Source organism: Cryptomeria japonica, chromosome 6 (assembly GCF_030272615.1).
Source record: "Cryptomeria japonica chromosome 6, Sugi_1.0, whole genome shotgun sequence".
Lineage (NCBI taxonomy): Eukaryota > Viridiplantae > Streptophyta > Pinopsida > Cupressales > Cupressaceae > Cryptomeria > Cryptomeria japonica.
This window is the reverse complement of record NC_081410.1, coordinates 32548621-32567754: the sequence shown is the minus strand read 5'-3', so window position 1 is coordinate 32567754 and position 19134 is coordinate 32548621. Positions and strand designations below refer to the sequence as shown.

At 39.6% G+C, this 19134-nt stretch overlaps 1 protein-coding gene across 1 annotated transcript; it reads right to left on the bottom strand.

Moving 5' to 3' along the window:
- Positions 1-1493: 1493 nt before the first annotated feature.
- Positions 1494-1958, bottom strand: LOC131069921 (uncharacterized). Its single transcript, XM_058005468.1, has one exon. It carries the CDS (start codon positions 1956-1958, stop codon positions 1494-1496), a length of 465 nt encoding a protein of 154 aa, XP_057861451.1.
- Between the last annotated feature and the right edge of the window lie 17176 nt (positions 1959-19134).

Genomic DNA, 19134 nt, shown 5'->3' with positions numbered 1-19134 from the left:
TACAAGCAATTAGGGTTTACTTTCTAGGTTGCTCTAGTTTGCTTACTTTCATTTTAGGATCTTGCACACACACAAGGTCTGCACACACAACTTTTACTATACAACTTGGCTATTCATGGAGGTGGAAATCACCAAAGTGGGGGTTTGACTAAGGCAAAACCCTATATAGCCACCTACAACCCTTTTCAGATATAAGTGCAGATTTTCGAATTCGAAGGACGCCGCAAGTTGCAGATCCGACGGAAGCGGACCGAGACAGAATTTCACACCAAATTCCAACCCAGAAAGCTAGGACAGGGGCATGGGGCGCCCTGGTCTTGCCAGGACAGGGGCGCTGGGCGCCCTGGTCCCTGGGACAGGGGCGCTGGGCACCCTGGTCCTTGTCCATTTTAGTGAATTTTAGCAGTTTCAAAGGTAGCAGCTTTGGTATTTCAGGCTTCCGGCTTCAGTGGCAAATCTTGCAGAATCAAATCCATTCAAGGTACACATTTACATTTCTCCTCTTATCCTTACAATTGTTCATCATTAAATCTCAATTCTACAATCTTGTGCTCAAAGTTACTAGTTCATACTTACACTTTAGGGTTAATAGTTGAACTTGCATCATTCTATCTATCATTTGCAACAAAGGAATAGAAATCCTAATAGGTAGCCCGTGGCTCTCTCTTCCACAAAAAGAAGTAGCCAATTGTGTGATACCTCTAGGCTCTTTCGTATTCCACAAGTGTGTGATTGAAAGTGAGATTAGGGCATGTTTGCTTAGTGTCACTTTTTCCCCCACACACCTATGATACTTGATATTTTGAAGGACCTTCTCCTTCAACCTCCACAGGGAATGCGATATCAGCGATTACTTCATCGGAGCCAATTCTAGATAAATGATGAATCGTTTTGGCCCTCTTTATTTTCTTTGGCTACTCCGTAATAGCCTACTATAGTGAGAGTTTAGGCAGCACCACCTTTTATTTATTAGTAAAAGTGAAGGTTAACCATTGTGGTGTTCCTTCATCTATACTCCCCCCTTCAGTGGTTACCTATGTTGTCACCCTTCCAACTTCTTATGACTGTTCCTCCTCCTATTGTTGCTCTTCTTCTCCAACCTTTGTATCTGGAGTAGTTTGGGTTTCTCCATGGGTAGGCTATGGTGGTATGGCAAGTTGTTGTTGTTGTGAGAGCATTTGTTGAGCCAAGTTTTCTTGTAGAGTGCTATCAACATCAAGTTGTTGCTGATATTCTTCCAATTTCTTGCTCACTTGCTCACTGAAGTCTTTGGTTGGCTCTTGACCTTGTTGCTCTGTTTCTCTACTTGCGATATCTTCCAACAAGTTTTCTACATCCCGTGGAGTGATAACAATTCTCTCATCATGCTCTTCATCCTGCCCTTGCCCCATTTCCCCCTCTTCATCATGTTGTTGCCCTTATGGACCCTGATCATCTATGTCCATAGGGGTTACCTATGTAAGTTCTGATACCTTTTACATGGAAAGCCCCCTTCATTTCTCTGTACTAGAAGGAGTCATTATTTTCCTCTTCTTAGACTCTACCTTTTTTGGTTTTGGGTTAGCCTCCTCTTGGTTTGAGTCAGACTCCACATTATGAATAATTACTATTTCGATTGTGGGAGTCATTGTAGGCACAGGCATCTGTGAAACAATAGAAGATGAAGTCACCATTGTTGTAACCAAAGGTGGAGGCATTGTTGACACAACTGGTGCAACAAATGCGGTTGATGTGGTGGCTAGTGTTGTTGTAGCAGAGGTAGTAGCAATGGTGGTAGTTGTAGTGGTAGCAATGGTGGTAGCACTAGAAGATTGAGCTTCTTGAGAAGGCAATTTTGCCGTTGCTGCAACACCTTCAATGGTTGGCCTAACAGGATGGATTTTTGCTTGTGGTGTGGCCCCTAGGCCGACAGTAATCCCTAAACTCACTTGTTTCACCAAATATTCAGCCTCTTTCATTTTTTCATGTAACTTTTGCCTTAGTTCTTCTGTGGTGAAAGGAGTTTCAGATTCCTCCTCCGGGTCTGTAGATGTGTTCTTCCTCGACTCTAACTATGTTCTCCTTGTATATTCCTTTTGTATCCTTGATTGAGGATTGTCAATCGGTATATTATTTTATTTTCCTTTGGAGGCAATTGGTTTAATCATTAGACTTAACCACTTCTTGGTTCTATCTATTACTGGTCGAGAGATGGTATCAATGTCTACCACTTCTTGTTGCGAGCATTTGATTGGGGAGAGCATATTTTTATCTATTCTTGTTTCCTTATACATGGGACCCAGCAAAATACCATCATCATGTATTTGTTTGGGTGTGTTGGTCTCAATACCAAAATCCCTTATTTGAGGAACAATGAGGCGATGGTAATATTTCTCCCTTGCCTAAAATCTATCTTAGAGATTGGCCCAAAAATCCTCCAGAGCAAGCTAATGTCCTTTATATACTTTTGGCATCAATCCTTTTAATTTATTATATGAGTCATAAATTTGCCTGACATAATTGAATGGCTTCAACTGTAGTTCTTGCAATTCTTGTTTAGTAGTCTTTACCACATGAATCTTTGGACATGAAAAGAATGATAAACTTAAGGGGAAATCTTCACCTGTAACCCCCGTCTTATGCCTTGAGGACAACAATTTTTGCAAATGTATCACTTATCTTACATATTCTAATAAAATTATTCTATCTGTACAATACCTAGGCAGAAAAAATGGTTCTCCAATGAACCCACTTACCCTCAGATAGGTAGATCGGGAGTTCTATATGAACCAACACCCCCACTTCTTTACCAGCTCCATTGCTTCCATGCTCAACCTGAACCCAGTGTCACCTATTAGCCTTATAATAATTGGAAACAAAAATGTGTCATTGATTCTCTTATAATGCAATTTGGACTCTTTTAGTGGCAACTGGGTGTACTATTCCCATGTGGAATTTTTTCCTTCTTCTTCCCCCAATGTGCCCTCAGTTTGCAGCTCTAGAAATTGACTGGATCTAGCTTCCACCCAAACAATATAAGATGTAAAGAAAACTTTCTTCGTATTATGTACCTCCTTGAGTTGGTCTCTTATGTTATCCGACAAAATTTGAGCCCAGTCATAGTACTATCGTCCATCCAAAATTGTTAGCATGATTGAGAACATCCATGGCTGAAAGTGTCGGCAGACAGGTTTGTCGAAGGCCTTGCTGAGCATTATGATTAGATTTCTTTGTGGCTCTTTATAATCCTGCCTCAAAATCTCATTGCTTTCAGGCCTGTTTTCCTTTCTTTGTCGAGCCATTCCTCATTCATTCTCTTTTTACACTGGCTCATGTTTTGATTCCATTCTCTTTCTCCATCTTCCTCTCCCTCAACTAGTAACTCCTTCCTGGTGGGAATCTAGAAGACTAGGGCCAACATATATGGGGACAAATCAATAACCAATTTTCCATCAGCATTGACACATTGCCTAGTATCGGGGTTGTATAATTGTGCCACTTGCATAATGAATTTTGACGTTGCACTGATTGTGGGAAAATAGTCACCTCTACTAGGGCAGATCTCTTAATTTGCCTGTATTTTGCGCACAGTCCAGGCTTCTCCAATTGATTTTCAATATCTTTGAGCTCAATATTCCCGATCTTTGTGTCTATTACCCATTGAATGGCATCCTCGAGCTTGGAGCCGTATGTTCGCCCTTGATATTGGTATTTCATTGTGATTGGCAACTTCTCGAGATCTTTTGCCTTTTGGGAAGATTCCATTAACACAACTAAACCTTCAAAACCAGCCAAACAAGCATCAAACACTACTCAAAGAGAAATCACTAAAAAAACAACTCACTACGGGACTCCGGGATCCCGAGGAGAGAAAACCAAAAAAAAAACTACAAAGAAAACTCGGGATTCAGGAACTCGAGGCCTCGAGTTTTGACAGCTAACAAAACTAGAAAATTCGGAACCCCGGGAACCCAAGATACCAAACTCACCAACAACACAAAAAGGAACCACTTCGGGAACTCGGGAACCTGGGTTTCCGAAATGGTGAAACTACCTACTATGGAATCAAACCTGGGACTTCGGGGTTCTGAAGTTCCGGGGTGGGACTCTAACATTCATCGCGAAACTTCAGAGAACCGAAGTCCTGACAAACTACAAAGATGAAGCATAAAAGAGGGTTTGGGACCCTAGGACTATGGGGTTCCGAATAAACAAACATGCAAAAGAGAAACTAATTTAGGAACTTGGGAACCTTGGTTTCTGAATTAATTTAATCAAAGACCCAAAACCACTAAAACTATCATTTTGGGAACTCGGGAACCCAAGTTTCCGAAGTGGTGGAAAACAAACCTATGACCCCTATTTCGATAACTCAGGAACCCAGGTTTTTGAAATAGGGCAAAAAGCAAACAAGCAAGGAAAAGACTATCATTTCAGGAACTCGAGAACCCAAGTTTCTAAAATGATAGGACAACAGAAAAACCCCCTAACCCGAAACTTTGGGAAGCCAAACTTCCAAGGTTAGGGCAAAACAAAAAATCACAAGAAAGACACACAAGACAAACAAAAACTGAGAAAATAAAACTAAACCAAACAAAATCTAACCTAAGATGCACAAAAATTCGCACAAAGGAGGTGAGAAGACCACCTACCTGGCACGAAAAGAGAAGACAATGTCAGATTGAGCACACGAGAATTTGAAATCGTGAGGTTAGAGCTCTGGATTCACAAGAGTGAGTGCACAAATAAGCTCCACATTGACCTCCAATCCTATTTATACCCCAATCCAACACTGCATTAAATGCAACTTCGGGACCCGGGTTCCCGAAGAACAGACCAGAAAAACAACCTGGGAGTTCGGGAATCCGAACTTTTGGGGGCGAAAACCAAAAGGCGCACAAACACTTTAGGAGTTCTAGAACCTGAACTTTCGAAGTGATGCTCTAAACCGAAACAAAGCGAACTCAAGAGTTCGGGAACCCAAACTTCCGAATAAGGAAACAAAAAAATGACCTGGAACTTTGAAAACCCAAACCTCTAGGGCTACACAAACAAACAAACAAAAATAGACTCGGGAACCTGAGCTCCCGAGCAAAGAAAAGGAAATAAGCAAAAGCCCACCTCGGGAACTCGGAAACTCAAACTCCCGAGGTGACCAAAACAAAAGCTAAAAAAAACAAAGGGAAAACTAACAGAAAAAGACAAAAAGGGGGACCCGTATTTTCTTAGAAATGAAAATTATGGGATTAGATATGCAGGGCATAACAAGTATTTCTTAAAATCATCCACCATGCATTTGTAAGGCATCAACTTATCATCCTTTGTCTGATAGACATCATTGATCTAATTGATAACTAATTGAGAATCCCCATACTTAGATTCTGTGATTTTCCATTCCACGACTACTTTGATACCTATCACTAGAGCTTCATACTCGGTGATATTATTGGTGCCTGGGAACATCAATCTATAGGATCTTAGAATTGTGTGTATTCTAGAGTGATGAACAAGATGTCGATACCTAATCCATGTTGTGTATAGGATCCATCAAAGTATAGGGTCCATTGCTTTGGTGCAATAGTGAGCAAATATGTATCTAGGAATTCCACCTGTAGTGGGTGTTTGTCTGGTAGAGGTGCTTCTGCCAGTTGATCTACTATTGCTTGTCCTTTGATAGCCCTCCATTCCATGTACTGAATGTCAAACTCGCTTAGGGTCATGACCCATTTTGCTAACCTCCATGTGAGAGTGGCTTTGCTGAGTAAAGATTTTAGTGGGTGGATCTTAGCCACTAGTTTGATAGTATGAGCTAACATATAGTGTCGCATCTTTTGGGAAGCGAACACTACAACTAAGTAAGCCTTTTCAATGAAAGTATAATTGAGTTCATAGCCATTCAACATCTTCCTAATGTAATAGATGGCTCTTTCCTTCTTGTTTTGTCTTCCTGTGCTAGTAATGCCTCGAGTGACACTTTTGTTGCTGATATGTAGAGGATGAGTGGTTTACCCACTATTGGTGGCACCAAAATAGGTAGATTCATGAGATATTGCTTTAGTTGATGGAATGACTCTGCACCCTTTTCCTCCCATCTGAAAGGTACATTTTTATGAAGTAGATGGTTGAATGGGAGACATTTTTCTGCTAGTTGAGCAATGAATCATCTGATAGATTATAGCCTTCCTTGAAGAGATCGTAGTTGACTAATGTTCCATGGAGGTGTAATTTCCATGATAGACTAAACCTTTGCGGGATCCACCTCGATGCCTTTTTCTGATACAATGTAGCCCAAGAGTTTTTTGGATGTGACCCCAAAAAACACACTTTTTGGGGTTTAATCTGACATTGAATTGCTCTAGTCTCTGAAAGATTTTATCAAGAATGTCCATGTGTTTTTCTCTTTTGAATGATTTGGCTAGAAAGTCATCTACATAATCCTCCATAAAAGTATGCATCATGTCATGGAAGATTGTTGTCATTTCTCTTTGATAGGTTGCGCCAGCATTTTTCAAACCAAAAAGGCATGATGTTCCAGCAGTATGTACCCCATGGGCATGTGAATGTAGTTTTGTCCTGATCCTCTAGAGCTATCTTTATTTGGTTGTAGCCTGAAAAACCATCCATGAGTGATAGCATCGTGTGCCCTGCCATGAGATCCACAATTGTATCGATGCTTGGTAGATGAAAATCATCTTCCAGACAGGCCTTGTTGAGGTCCCTAAAGTTTGTACAAATCATGATGCTTTTATTTGGTTTAGATACTGCCACAATGTTAGAGATCCATTCAGCATAATCGATGGGTCGGATGAATCCGATATCTCGTAACTTCTTCATCTCTATTTTAACCAATATGGTGACATGTGGGTTCATCTTTCTCAGTTTTTGTTTGACAGGTTTAGCTCTAGGAGCGATTAACAAGTGATGCATGATGAGATCTGGATCTACACATGGCATATCTACATACGACCAAGCAAAGTTGATTTTCTTCTCCTTGAAGAATTTGACAAAGTTAGATCTTTCATTTTCCGTTAGTGATTCCGTTAGATGTATTGATGCAGTCACCGCTGAGGAGAAACCTCAAGAGATCAGTCCAAACCAGTCAAAAAGGGTAAACACAATGGAAACACAAGGATATGATGGAGGCAATTTAGATCAGCTTGAATTATAACATGAAATCTGAATACAATCAACTGGTAATCAACCAGGTTACATAAACCGGCACACGGGCCTGCTAGAACATACAAAATAGGTCACAATCGGGACCATAAATCCTTAGATATATCTTCTACACTCAACAAAACTACTTGATTCTTCCATTGATTACATTCTAATGCGCACTTAAAATGATATATATGATCCAAGAGTATCTGGTTGACCCAAAAAGGGATCAAAACCCGAAGAACAAGACCTAATGTGTAAAACCAACAAGGTCGGCCTCCGCCAAGAGATTCCTCCAGAAAATCCAAAGGATGAAGTGTAGATCACGGGAAAAAGTCAGCCACATGCCAAGGAACATCAAAATCAACGCCCATGGCTCCGCAAGCTTTGGAAGGGTTCCGGTAGATCACCAAAATAGGTCCAGGTAACCGGTAACAAAGAACTGTCTACCAGTAACAAGAAACTAACATGGAAATCGGTAGCGATATCTTGCTGAAAAATGATCCAAATGCGATGCGGTCTAGAAATAAGAAAGATGATCAAGTCTTCAAGTATAATCCAACTCCACAAGGTTCGGTTGCACCAAAGCCAGTAGATAAGGAAAGAAATGTTGAAACTGCAAATAGAAAGCAAAAAAAATGAAAAATGTTTTTGGTTGATGCAAGATTGTCATGAACCGGGGATGCTCCTGCATCATGTATGGTTCTTGCTACTACTTCAATATCAATATTTATGGATTGACTTTGCTCAATCAAGATTGGTGATCTCTCCTGGTAATGTTCAGGAAGAGTGTCAAGTCTCTCATTTTCAGGTGCCTCAAAGAGGTTTTCACCATTAGATATGTCCTTTGTTTTTAGTTTTTTGTGATCTAATACTGCCATTAGATGGTTTTCACCATTAGATCAATTTTTTATTTTGTTGATTTTATGACCAAGAGACTTGGTACTCTCCTGATTGCAAACATCGTTATGGGGTTTGCTGGTGGAGCATGTTTCATGGTTGACTGAGCAAAGGTATTGAACAATGGCCTCATCGTTTTGGAAGATTGGTATATTGTTGTGCTTAGGTTCTTCCTTGTCTATAAGGTCAGGATATATGAGTGGTAGGGAATCGTTTGGTGGGTCAGTATCTACCGCTGTAAGAGTCATGATAGAGATATTGTCATAGTTGTCTATAGCATGGGTGAGGTCTATAACAGTCTCAAGTTTTTTTATGGTACTCTCATTGATATTGCCTCTTTCGTGTTGACACTTCTCATTCTCACTAGCCTCATAGATAAGTTGTGATCCAAATTCAAATGATCTAGGTCTCAAACCTTGTCCCTTATAAGGTATGGGTGTGTATGCATGCATTGTATCCACCTCAAAATCCTTAGTGATATCAAAACAGGTGTCCCATTCATACTCATTGGAATCTATTTCAGAATCATTGTCCAAGGTTACCCCACTGAATCAAATAGGAATGTTGTATGGCGAAAAGAGCTAGCTGATAATTTTACAAGTTGGGTGGCTTGTGTTGATTCAGGATATGTGCTTGTTTGTACTCTTTGGATTTTATCATACACGGTTTCCCTTCTTTGAGTAGCAATCTCCTCATGTTGTGGCTCGAATTTGGTTTGATCGGGTGCTTGTACATGATGTACTTGTTTATAAGAAGCCTCCTCTCTTTGGATAGTGAGTTCTTCTTGTCACCTCCAATTTTCTTCATACTCTTGTTCTTTTCTTGTCTTTTCAACTGCTTGGTGTAGCACCTCTTGCCATGAGTCTTTGTTATGTGTTGCCTTTTCTCTCCATTAGGGTTTCTGATGGTGATCTCTCTTTTGTCCAGGTTGGATATGCTGACCATACCCAAGTCCTGATTTGTCTTTTGCAAGTTATGAATTGGGCTGTATGGGTTCTATGATGCTTGCCAATAGGTCCTTTTCCTTTGTATCCCATTCATTGCATGATTTTGAACCCATTTTCATACTATTATGTGGGAACGACCACTTCTAGGGTAACAACTCTTATTTCTTTCTCATCCTTGTATAGCCAGTTGAGAATGTCTCTGTCTTCTGATTCTTCTGCAAGTGTGCCAATTTGGATAAATTTTCCATCAAACTTCTTGATGGGTTGGACTGCTTGGTGTCTTGATGTGGAAGGTTGTCCATGCGAATTTGGCAAAGTTGGCAACTTAGATAGACATAGGGGTTCAAAAGAGTATTCCCCCATTCCTTGGTCCTTTATCTTATTCTTTTTCTCAAAGTCTATGTACAACGACTTGAGGTTTTCTTGATTATTGGATGATGAGGAAGCTTGGGCCTCCCTGTTGTGTGGAACCAGAACATTTTGAGTTCCCCCATAGCATTGCAATATTGAAAGGGGTTAGTGTCTGTTGATATCGAGATCTCTTGTCTATTGTAGGGGAACTTGAGGCATTGATGGTATGTGGAAGGTACTTCTTGAATTTCATGGATACAAGGATGACCCAAGAGTATGTTATATGTCAAGTCTATGTCTAAGACTTGGCACATTGTGTCTTTTTGAACAGGTCCTACCTTTCTTCATCATCATAGGTTTTGATAGTGATATTCTTTTTCAGATCAATAGCTTTCTCAAAGAAGCTAATGCATGGATAAGCTTTAAGGTACATATATTGAGGCCAGATCATCCATCTATTAGTACTCTTTTAACCTAGTGTTTGTAGACTAGGACTTCGATATGGAGCGGGGTGTTGTGTGGATGACTCAAGGAGACATCATCGTGTTCTAAGAAAGATATGTTATGAGGCACCGTCATATGTGCCACCATGGCTTGGAACATATTGATATCCAGATTGTGATGAATACTAAGAGGGGGGGGTGAATTAGTATACCAAAAATTATTGTACTCAAACACTTAAACAGTTTAGCAGTAAACTAGTATAATAGTTTTACTAACAAACCGGTTAACACAAATGCAAACCAAATAGAAAATAAGGCATTCGCCCACAGAAGCACAATCACCATAACATAAGAGATTTTGACGTGGAAACCCAAATGGGAAAAACCACGGTGAGATGAAACTCACAAGTAACTATCTGCAGAATAGTAACCAGATCGGTTAAGGTCATACAATGTTCTTTACCAGAATAGATCCTGTTAGGAATCTCAATCTCTGTTAGGAGATAAGTCCAATTAAAGACTACCTTGTGAGAGGATTTCATATACACGGTTGTGAACCACCTTGTTAGAGGATTTACAAAGGCTTTGTCAGGCCTACCCGGTTAAGGGTTTCAGGCTTGTTGAAGATGTGAGTAATCAACAAGTGAGTGATCTAAATACTAGCACAATATGCTTGGTTAGATCCTTGATAGCTCATTGTTAATGCATTTCAGCATTACTTCAATCTTCAAAATCTCCACACTTTGTTTCTTCACACAGACCTAATCTTCTTCTGTGATCGCACATGCAAAAACCTCATCAACCACCTAAAACCCTAACTTCTCCTAAAACCTTAGACATGATATCCTTATAAAGGAATCTAATTTCATGTCGGTCCAATAGGATTACATTGCAAGTTCCTAGGTTCAGTGCATCTGGACACATTTGGTAACACGGCACAGAATCACCGCCAAAGTGTCGGTGGATGATAACTCATCACAAAAATAATATCGGTTGGTAACTCATCACAGAGTAATACCGGTTCATACATTTACCTATTATCGGTTCACATATTTTACCGATTACCGGTTTGACAAAATGAAGATTGGGAAAAATGATAATGACTACTTTGTTCCTTCGTGCCGCTTTGGGATCCTCAAACCACTTGGATCTTCATACCACTTTGGTCTTCATACCGCTTGAGATCAGTAAACACTTTCTGCAAAACATCGATAGTCTAAAGACTAATACACAATACCGGTTGAGCATAACTCATACATACAAAAAGTGATCTCAAAGCAAGTGTGTGTCCATCAATGACAATCACAACATCATCATCAAAAATACCAACAATCTCCCCCTTTGGCATTGATGGCAAGACTTAGGAAAAATTTTGACATCTAAGTGTTTTACAACAAAAATATGCCATAATCAAAATTACTCTCCCTAAGCATATACACTATCCATTTTTGAAGAAAATACAATGTATATGTAGCGTCCTAAAATTGCGACACTTGCAATTTTGACTACATTTGGGTCTTCACGATGGCGATGCAACACGGAACCTGAATGGAGACCTCGAAACTTGTTCATGACACCAAAAACTGCATTTCTCAGCACCTTGGCCTGATCCTCCTTGCACCCTACTGTCCCGGGAGGTGGGACCATGGCGCCCAGTGCCCTGGTCCTTCAGGACTAGGGTGCCCAGGACCCTGGTCCCCCAGGACCATGGCGCCCAGCGCCCTGGTCCCTGGCCCTATTTTGGGCCCGGTCTCTTTTGGGCATCGGGTCTTTAAGTTTGCAAATTGGAAAATATTGTTTCCTGGTCGGCCTAAGGTCGGGAAAATCAGTTTATCAGCCCTAATTGACAAGTATATAAACTACTTTTCCTCTCCTAGAAAGGGGGAGAAAAAGGAGGACATATGTGAGCAAGGCGCGAAAGTGATATTCAAACATTCAAACATTCAAGCATTCAAGCATTCCTTCAAGCAATTGAGCATTCTAAGTCTCCATTCAAGGCTAGGTGTTGCATTCAAGACAATGATTCAACCATTGAAGAGGAGATCACTTACAACACATTACATACAACATACATTACACCTTCGCATGTAAGAATACAAACATTCTTACAACAAGGTATCAGTACTTGTTTACATTACAAACATTTACATTTACAACATTCTCATTTCTTGGTTAATTCCAAAACTGGGGTTTGACCGAAAGGCAAACCCCTCATCCCTAACCCCCCAATCGTCCTCTCTTTTCTGTGTGTAGGTTGCAGGTACGCAGCTGTAATTGAAGATCTGGAATCCTTGTGCAGAGACGAACAGATCCACCTTTGTTTCGCGGATTTTTCGGAGGACCGTGTGCACGTCGGGCGCCATCGTCCCGTCAACTTTCGCTCAAATTTGCAGAACAGCACTGTCTCGACATTTTACTGCTAATTCCAGGTCTGCAGCTTCATCCCATGTCCCTATCTCTATTTATAAGTGAATCTTTCTTGCTTCTACATGCATTCCTAGTTCAATCTTTCTATCTACATTCTTTACAAAAGAGGGTATCCTTGATGTCTTAACCCTTGAAACTCATTTAGAATCCAATCTTGCATTGCGTGGGATTGGATCTTGTGGGTTTCAACCCCTCTTTTGAATGTAAAGTCTCCCCTAAGTGAAAACCATCAACCCTAGTGACTCTCCATTCTCTCTCCTTGGAGTTGGGGAGGGGAGAACGACTAGGGTTCGATTTTTCCGCTTTACATTTTGGTGAACCCAATGTGAACATCCTCATTCTGATTATTCATGGTTAGATCTGAAAATTTTGCTTCCTTAATTACATTTCCATGTTTGATCTTTTGCAAATTTTAGAGGCTAATTGCATAAAAACCCTAAAATTTTCTTTTTAGTAATTGAGCTTGTGAAATGTTTAATTGTTAATGCTTGTTTCAGATCTACCCTTCTATTGCAAATTACCAATTCATATTTGTGCTTTAATTTTGAAAATTAAGTGGTTAAGTGTCAAAACCCTAATTTTTAAAACCTTCTTGATTCAACCTTTGACTGATAATTTGACTGATCAAAACACCTCCAAATCGGCTGTAACTTTGGATTCCGCAATAAAATCACAATATCTTTCATCCCTGAAAATTTGGAAAAAAGTTGCGAGGACCGTGTGCACCCCGAGCGCCATCGTCCCCAACATTTTTTCCGAAATTTTGGAAGCTAGATCTTACTGTATTTTTCTACTAAAATCCAGAATTTTGGCTGATTTTATCAATTCTAACACTTTCAAAATTAAAGTCAAAGTTGGTCTAGTGATTGCTTGGATAAAGGCTTATAATCATTCAAAAATTGTTGAAATTGAAATTTTTATCAAAATTGTGTTTCTTACAGTCCTAAATCTGAGAAGTGTGTTAGCATTCATTCGAAATTTCAGTGCTTTATTCAAATTTTTGCAGTTTGTGACTTTTGAAATTAAGTGTTTAATTGCAACAACTTTGATTTCCACTTTCAAATTTGAATTTTGTGTGAAATCGAGCCAATTTTTAAATTTCAAAACTTGCATTGCTTTCAGTATTCCATCCAAAATCATAAAATTCAAAATTTCAGTTTCCCTCTCTTTTTCAAAATTCAAATTTTACATTTTTCAACAATCTTGGTAGGGTTCAATTTTGAGATTGCAACTTTAATTTGGCCTATCTACAGATCGTAAAATCACTCAATTTTTTTAGATTAGCTTTAAAATCATCATAACTTTCATCCCTGAAAATTTCAAAAAAAGTTGCGAGGACCGTGTGCACTCCGTTCGCCACGGTCCCGGACATTTTTTTCGAAATTTCGGGAGATTGTCCTGATTGTATTTAACAGCTTAAATCTAGGAGATTGGCTGATTTTATTGAAATTTGCTACCTCTAAAATTCAAAATCTTCTCTCTTTCTTTAGTGCATGAGTTTTACAACAATAAGCCCTACTTACACTATTCCCGTTAGACGAAGCCTTAGAATTAAGTCTTTCCAAGGTGTAATTACCGAGGAGATGGAACCTAATTTGAATGGCCTTTTTAACGAGGACATGGGTAATTCCTCTAATCCTCTTAATGATGAAGAAGCTCTCCATGAGGTTTCTGTAGAACAACTTTCAAAATTGCATAACCAATTTGATGATTTTCGACAATGGATGTCTCAAGAATACCCTGATAGTGAAGCTCTTTCATTAATTGAAGGTCTAAAATGTATGGTTCAAAGTGATAAGAATGGAATTGATATTTTGCATGGTATTGCACACATTGTGGATTCGAATGTGATGCCGATGAAAGGTTGTGCCGAAACTTTGGGTTATACACAACCTCCTACTCAAGTTAATCATTATATTCCTTTGACAACTCCTATTGCTAGTATACCTACTTTTACATCAAACATAATGACTACTTCAACACAAGACATTCCTCCTATGATCACCAGTCATGGGGGCAATCCTTCTTCTTCAATCAACCCTCTTCCTTCATTCAATCCAAATTCTTCATTCATTCCTTCAATAAGTGTTCCTATTATATCACGACAAATGAACATGACGCAAGGAGGCAATTCATTTAATCATTCCATTCCTCCTTGTAGTGTTCCTCCTTTCCAATCATCTCCTATGACTAACTATCATAGTGTCCCACCACCTTACTCTCTACCTTCTTTCAATAACATAACACCTCCATCACAATCTAACACGTCTAATATGAACTCTTCGACTGAAGCGACCATTAACAATCTTGCACAAACTGTCTCTTCTTTACAGCAACAAATTGCCTCTATGAATCAATCTAAGTTTAGTGTGCCCACATTTGATGTTGCGAGCCCACTTTCTCTTGACATTGTTCGAGCTATCCCCCCTAAACATGTTGAAATTCCACATTTGGAGCTTTATAATGGTAAGGGTGATCCTCTAACACATGTTAAGACCTTTCAAACAATATGTACTGATTTTGCTTATGACCAAAGGTTGCTTGCAAAACTGTTTACTAGAACATTAAGAGATAAAGCCCTACAATGGTATTGCTCGTTGCCTTCTTATTCTATTACTTCTTTTGAACAACTTGCAAATGCTTTTATTCAACAATTTCAAAACAACATAAGTCCTAAAGTTACTTTGATTGATTTAATGCATTGTAAACAAGGTGTTAAAGAAAAAGTGACTGATTTCATTGATAGATATAAGCATTTGTATGCTCAAATTTCTTTTCCAGTGCCTGACAATGATATTCAAAGAATCTTTATTTCTAATTTACAAAAAGATATTAGAGAAAAACTCCTGTTTTCTGAGTTTACTTCTTTCCAACAGTTGTGCGCAACTCTTCACAATTATCAACTGACTGTGAGTCAAATGGAACAAGCAAATCCTATGGCTCCGAGTGATAAGGGTGATAGTAGTCAACAACCATTTGGGAAGTTTAAACCAAATAGAGAGTCCATTAAATTCAATGAAAACATCATCAACAACAATGTGAATGCAGCATCAGGTGTGCCTCCCATTTCTAAGTTTTTCAAGAAAGAAAGAAAGTTTACTCCTTTGAATGAATCATTGCATAGTATTATGAATAAGTTATTGGAACAAAATGTGCTTACTCTTCCTCCTATAAGGCAAATAGATCCTGCAAAGATTAATTCACCCTATTTTGATAACAAATCTTTTTGTCAATTTCATCGTCATCCTGGGCATGATACTGAAAAATGTTTTTCTTTAAAGGGTAAAATTCAAGATTTGATTGATAATAATACTATCTCTGTTTCTGGTGTGAATGATAAAGGCAACACATCTGTAGCTCCTCCTAACCAAAATCTTCAGATTTTTACTGATCCATTGCCTTCTCATACCTCTAATGCGATTGATACTATTGATTCCTCTGTCTCACCTGATGATCTTGTGTCTATGACTCCTAATGTGATTAACTTTGTGGAGCAGCAGAAAATCCCTAAAGAACCTTCCATCACATTTGATTCCAGTGAAACTATCAGGGCACCTGATGGTCCTTTATATATAGTTGCAAAAGTCAAGAATACACCTTGCCGTGGAGTTCTTATTGATCCTTCTTGCATGATTAATGTCATTACTAAAGAATTCCTTTTTACTTTGCAATTGAATCAAGTGATCTATGACGAAACAAATGTGGTTGTGAAACTATTTGATGCATTTTCTTCTCCTGCAATTGGTTCTATTACATTACCTATTGAGGTCCATAACAAATCCCTTAATGTGGACTTTGCTATTATTCCATCATCTGAACAATTTCGTGTGAAGCTAGGCTATCCTTGGTTGTCTTACATGAAAGCTATTGCTTCTCCTATTCACAAGTGTTTGAAATTTCCCCATAATGGTGAAATTGTTACTGTCAATCATAGTCTCTTTAAACCTGCTGAAAGAACTTCTAGCGTTCCTATTGATTACTTTTGGCCTAAACAATTCCAATCTCTTCCTCCGCGAAGTGATCATCTTTTCAAATCTTATCAAAAGTGGAAAAAAGATATGATCCTATCTCTAAGTGAACCTAGAACACCCGAACTTGATATTCCTATCGTTCTTGAGAAGGAAGTTCTTCCTTTGAAAGATAAAACTAATGTCTTTCCCCAAGAAGATTCCCAACCCATCCCTATGGATGTGGCTATGCCTATATCTAATAAACTTCCTAAAAGTAGACCTATACCTCCTCATCATGATGGACTTGGTCTCCTTCCTAAACCGAATATCCCTCCCTTATATGGAGCAGTTCCTCCTCCTTCCTCTTATGGAGAGAAGAGACCTTCCTCTTCTCCTATTATTCAACCTAAGAGACCACAACCTAAACACCCAAGTGATAAGGATGAGAACATTCCTCCTCCTCAGTCTCCTCAACTTCCTACTAAGACTAGACGAAATTCTGCACGTGAACATCGACGAAAGCGTTGTCTTAGAGCTCAGGCAGCTGCTTCTCAAACTTTGCAATCCCCAAAATCACTTTCAGCCAAATTTTCTCCTCAGCTGACGATTGAGCCGAAATCTCCTAAACATAAGATGCATGATGGTCTTGATCCTGTGCGAGTTAAAGATCCTATTTTTATAAATCTTGATGATGATATAGATGAAAATGTTATTCATGATGAAAATGTTATTCCTGTTCATTCTGATAGTGAATATGAATATGTTGATGTTGATAACCACTTATCTAACGCATTTTCTAAAGCACTTATCCTAGCTCCTAGACAAGAACAACGTGGCTCGAAACATGAACATAGCCCTTGTTTGGATCTTGTGATAGCTCCATCTGCTGTGTTGGATGTTCCTCCTCTAGCATGTTTCCTACCTTCCCGAAATATTGATCAGCAAGATCGGGGGGTAGATGACGTGCTAGACTAGTTTCATTAGCATAGCAGACTCTCTCCTCCTCTCTTGATCTCTTTTGTTACTTCTTCTATGTGTTATTCTCATTCTTCTATTTGTTGTCCTTAGTGTTGCCTACTTGAGGACGATGCAAAGCATTGAGATCTCTTTTGATCTCTCTCATGTTGACTCAAAAGACACATGTGTTCCCTTCTTCTAGGTGACCTTCCTTGATTGGGGAATGAAGAACAATTATGCATACATACATATGATATACATGAATTATCATACAGCATACTGACCCCGAGGAAAGCGAAGTCACCTTGTGCTTTGTGTTTTGTGTCTATTATCCTTGGGCTTATCTCACACTTGGGGGCTAAATCCTTGTGATAATGTGCTCCTTTCTCATTTCTTATATGTATCACTACCTTAAAGAAATCACCCCCAGTGAGGCATGTGCGATCGCTTTAATGTAGGGGGGCATACATCCCATCTATATCTTTTCAAGATACTTGAAAATTTCTTGACAAATTTAGCTTTGCCTTGAAAATTTTTGATATCTTTCTTGCATGACTCATAGTGAGGGAACCTTACTACTGACAGTCATGGTTCTCCCTCGTGATCTTCCCTTTTACTTTGTCAATCGAAGTCGTAAGATCCTTAGTCCACTGGGGGCTTGGTGTATCTTGCCTCCTTGACATGGTGAAAATTTTTCAATGCTGTTTCCTTGTACTTTACCGGAAGTATGAGCGTACGCTTATACTCCCGCTAAAGTGGGGGCTAAATGTAGCGTCCTAAAATTGTGACACTTGCAATTTTGACTGCATTTGGGTCTTCACGATGGCGATGCAACACGGAACCTGAATGGAGACCCCGAAACTTGTTCATGACACCAAAAACTGCATTTCTCAGCACCCTGGCCTGATCCTCCTTGCACCCTGCTGTCCCGGGAGGTGGGACCATGGCGCTCAGTGCCCTGGTCCTTCAGGACTAGGGTGCCCAGGACCCTGGTCCCCCAGGACCATGGCGCCCAGCGCCCTGGTCCCTGGCCCTATTTTGGGCCCGGTCTCTTTTGGGCATCGGGTCTTTAAGTTTGCAAATTGGAAAATATTGTTTCCTGGTTGGCCTAAGGTCAGGAAAATCAGTTTATCAGCCCTAATTGACAAGTATATAAACTACTTTTCCTCTCCTAGAAAGGGGGAGAAAAAGGAGGACATATGTGAGCAAGGCGCGAAAGCGATATTCAAACATTCAAACATTCAAGCATTCAAGCATTCCTTCAAGCAATTGAGCATTCTAAGTCTCCATTCAAGGCTAGGTGTTGCATTCAAGACAAGGATTCAACCATTGAAGAGGAGATCACTTACAACACATTACATACAACATACATTACACCTTTGCATGTAAGAATACAAACATTCTTACAACAAGGTATCAGTACTTGTTTACATTACAAACATTTACATTTACAACATTCTCATTTCTTGGTTAATTCCAAAACTGGGGTTTAACCTAAAGGCAAACCCCTCATCCCTAACCCCCCAATCGTCCTCTCTTTTCTATGTGTAGGTTGCAGGTACGCGGCTGTAATTGAAGATATGGAATCCTTGTGCAGAGACGAACAGATCCACCTTCGTTTCGCGGATTTTTCGGAGGATCGTGTGCACGTCGGGCGCCATCGTCCCATCAACTTTCGCTCAAATTTGCAGAACAGCACCATCTCGACATTTTACTGCTAATTCCAGGTCCGCAGCTTCATCCCATATCCCTATCTCTATTTATAAGTGAATCTTTCTTGCTTCTACATGCATTCCTAGTTCAATCTTTCTATCTACATTCTTTACAAAAGAGGGTATCCTTGATGTCTTAACCCTTGAAACTCATTTAGAATCCAATCTTGCATTGCGTGGGATTGGATCTTGTGGGTTTCAACCCCTCTTTTGAATGTAAAGTCTCCCCTAAGTGAAAACCATCAACCCTAGTGACTCTCCCTTCTCTCTCCTTGGAGTTGGGGAGGGGAGAACGACTAGGGTTCAATTT

What these genes read in the sequence shown, in the direction of transcription:
- LOC131069921 (XM_058005468.1), bottom strand. Translation starts at nt 1,958, where the DNA reads ATGAAAGAGGCTGAATATTTGGTGAAACAAGTGAGTTTAGGGATTACT.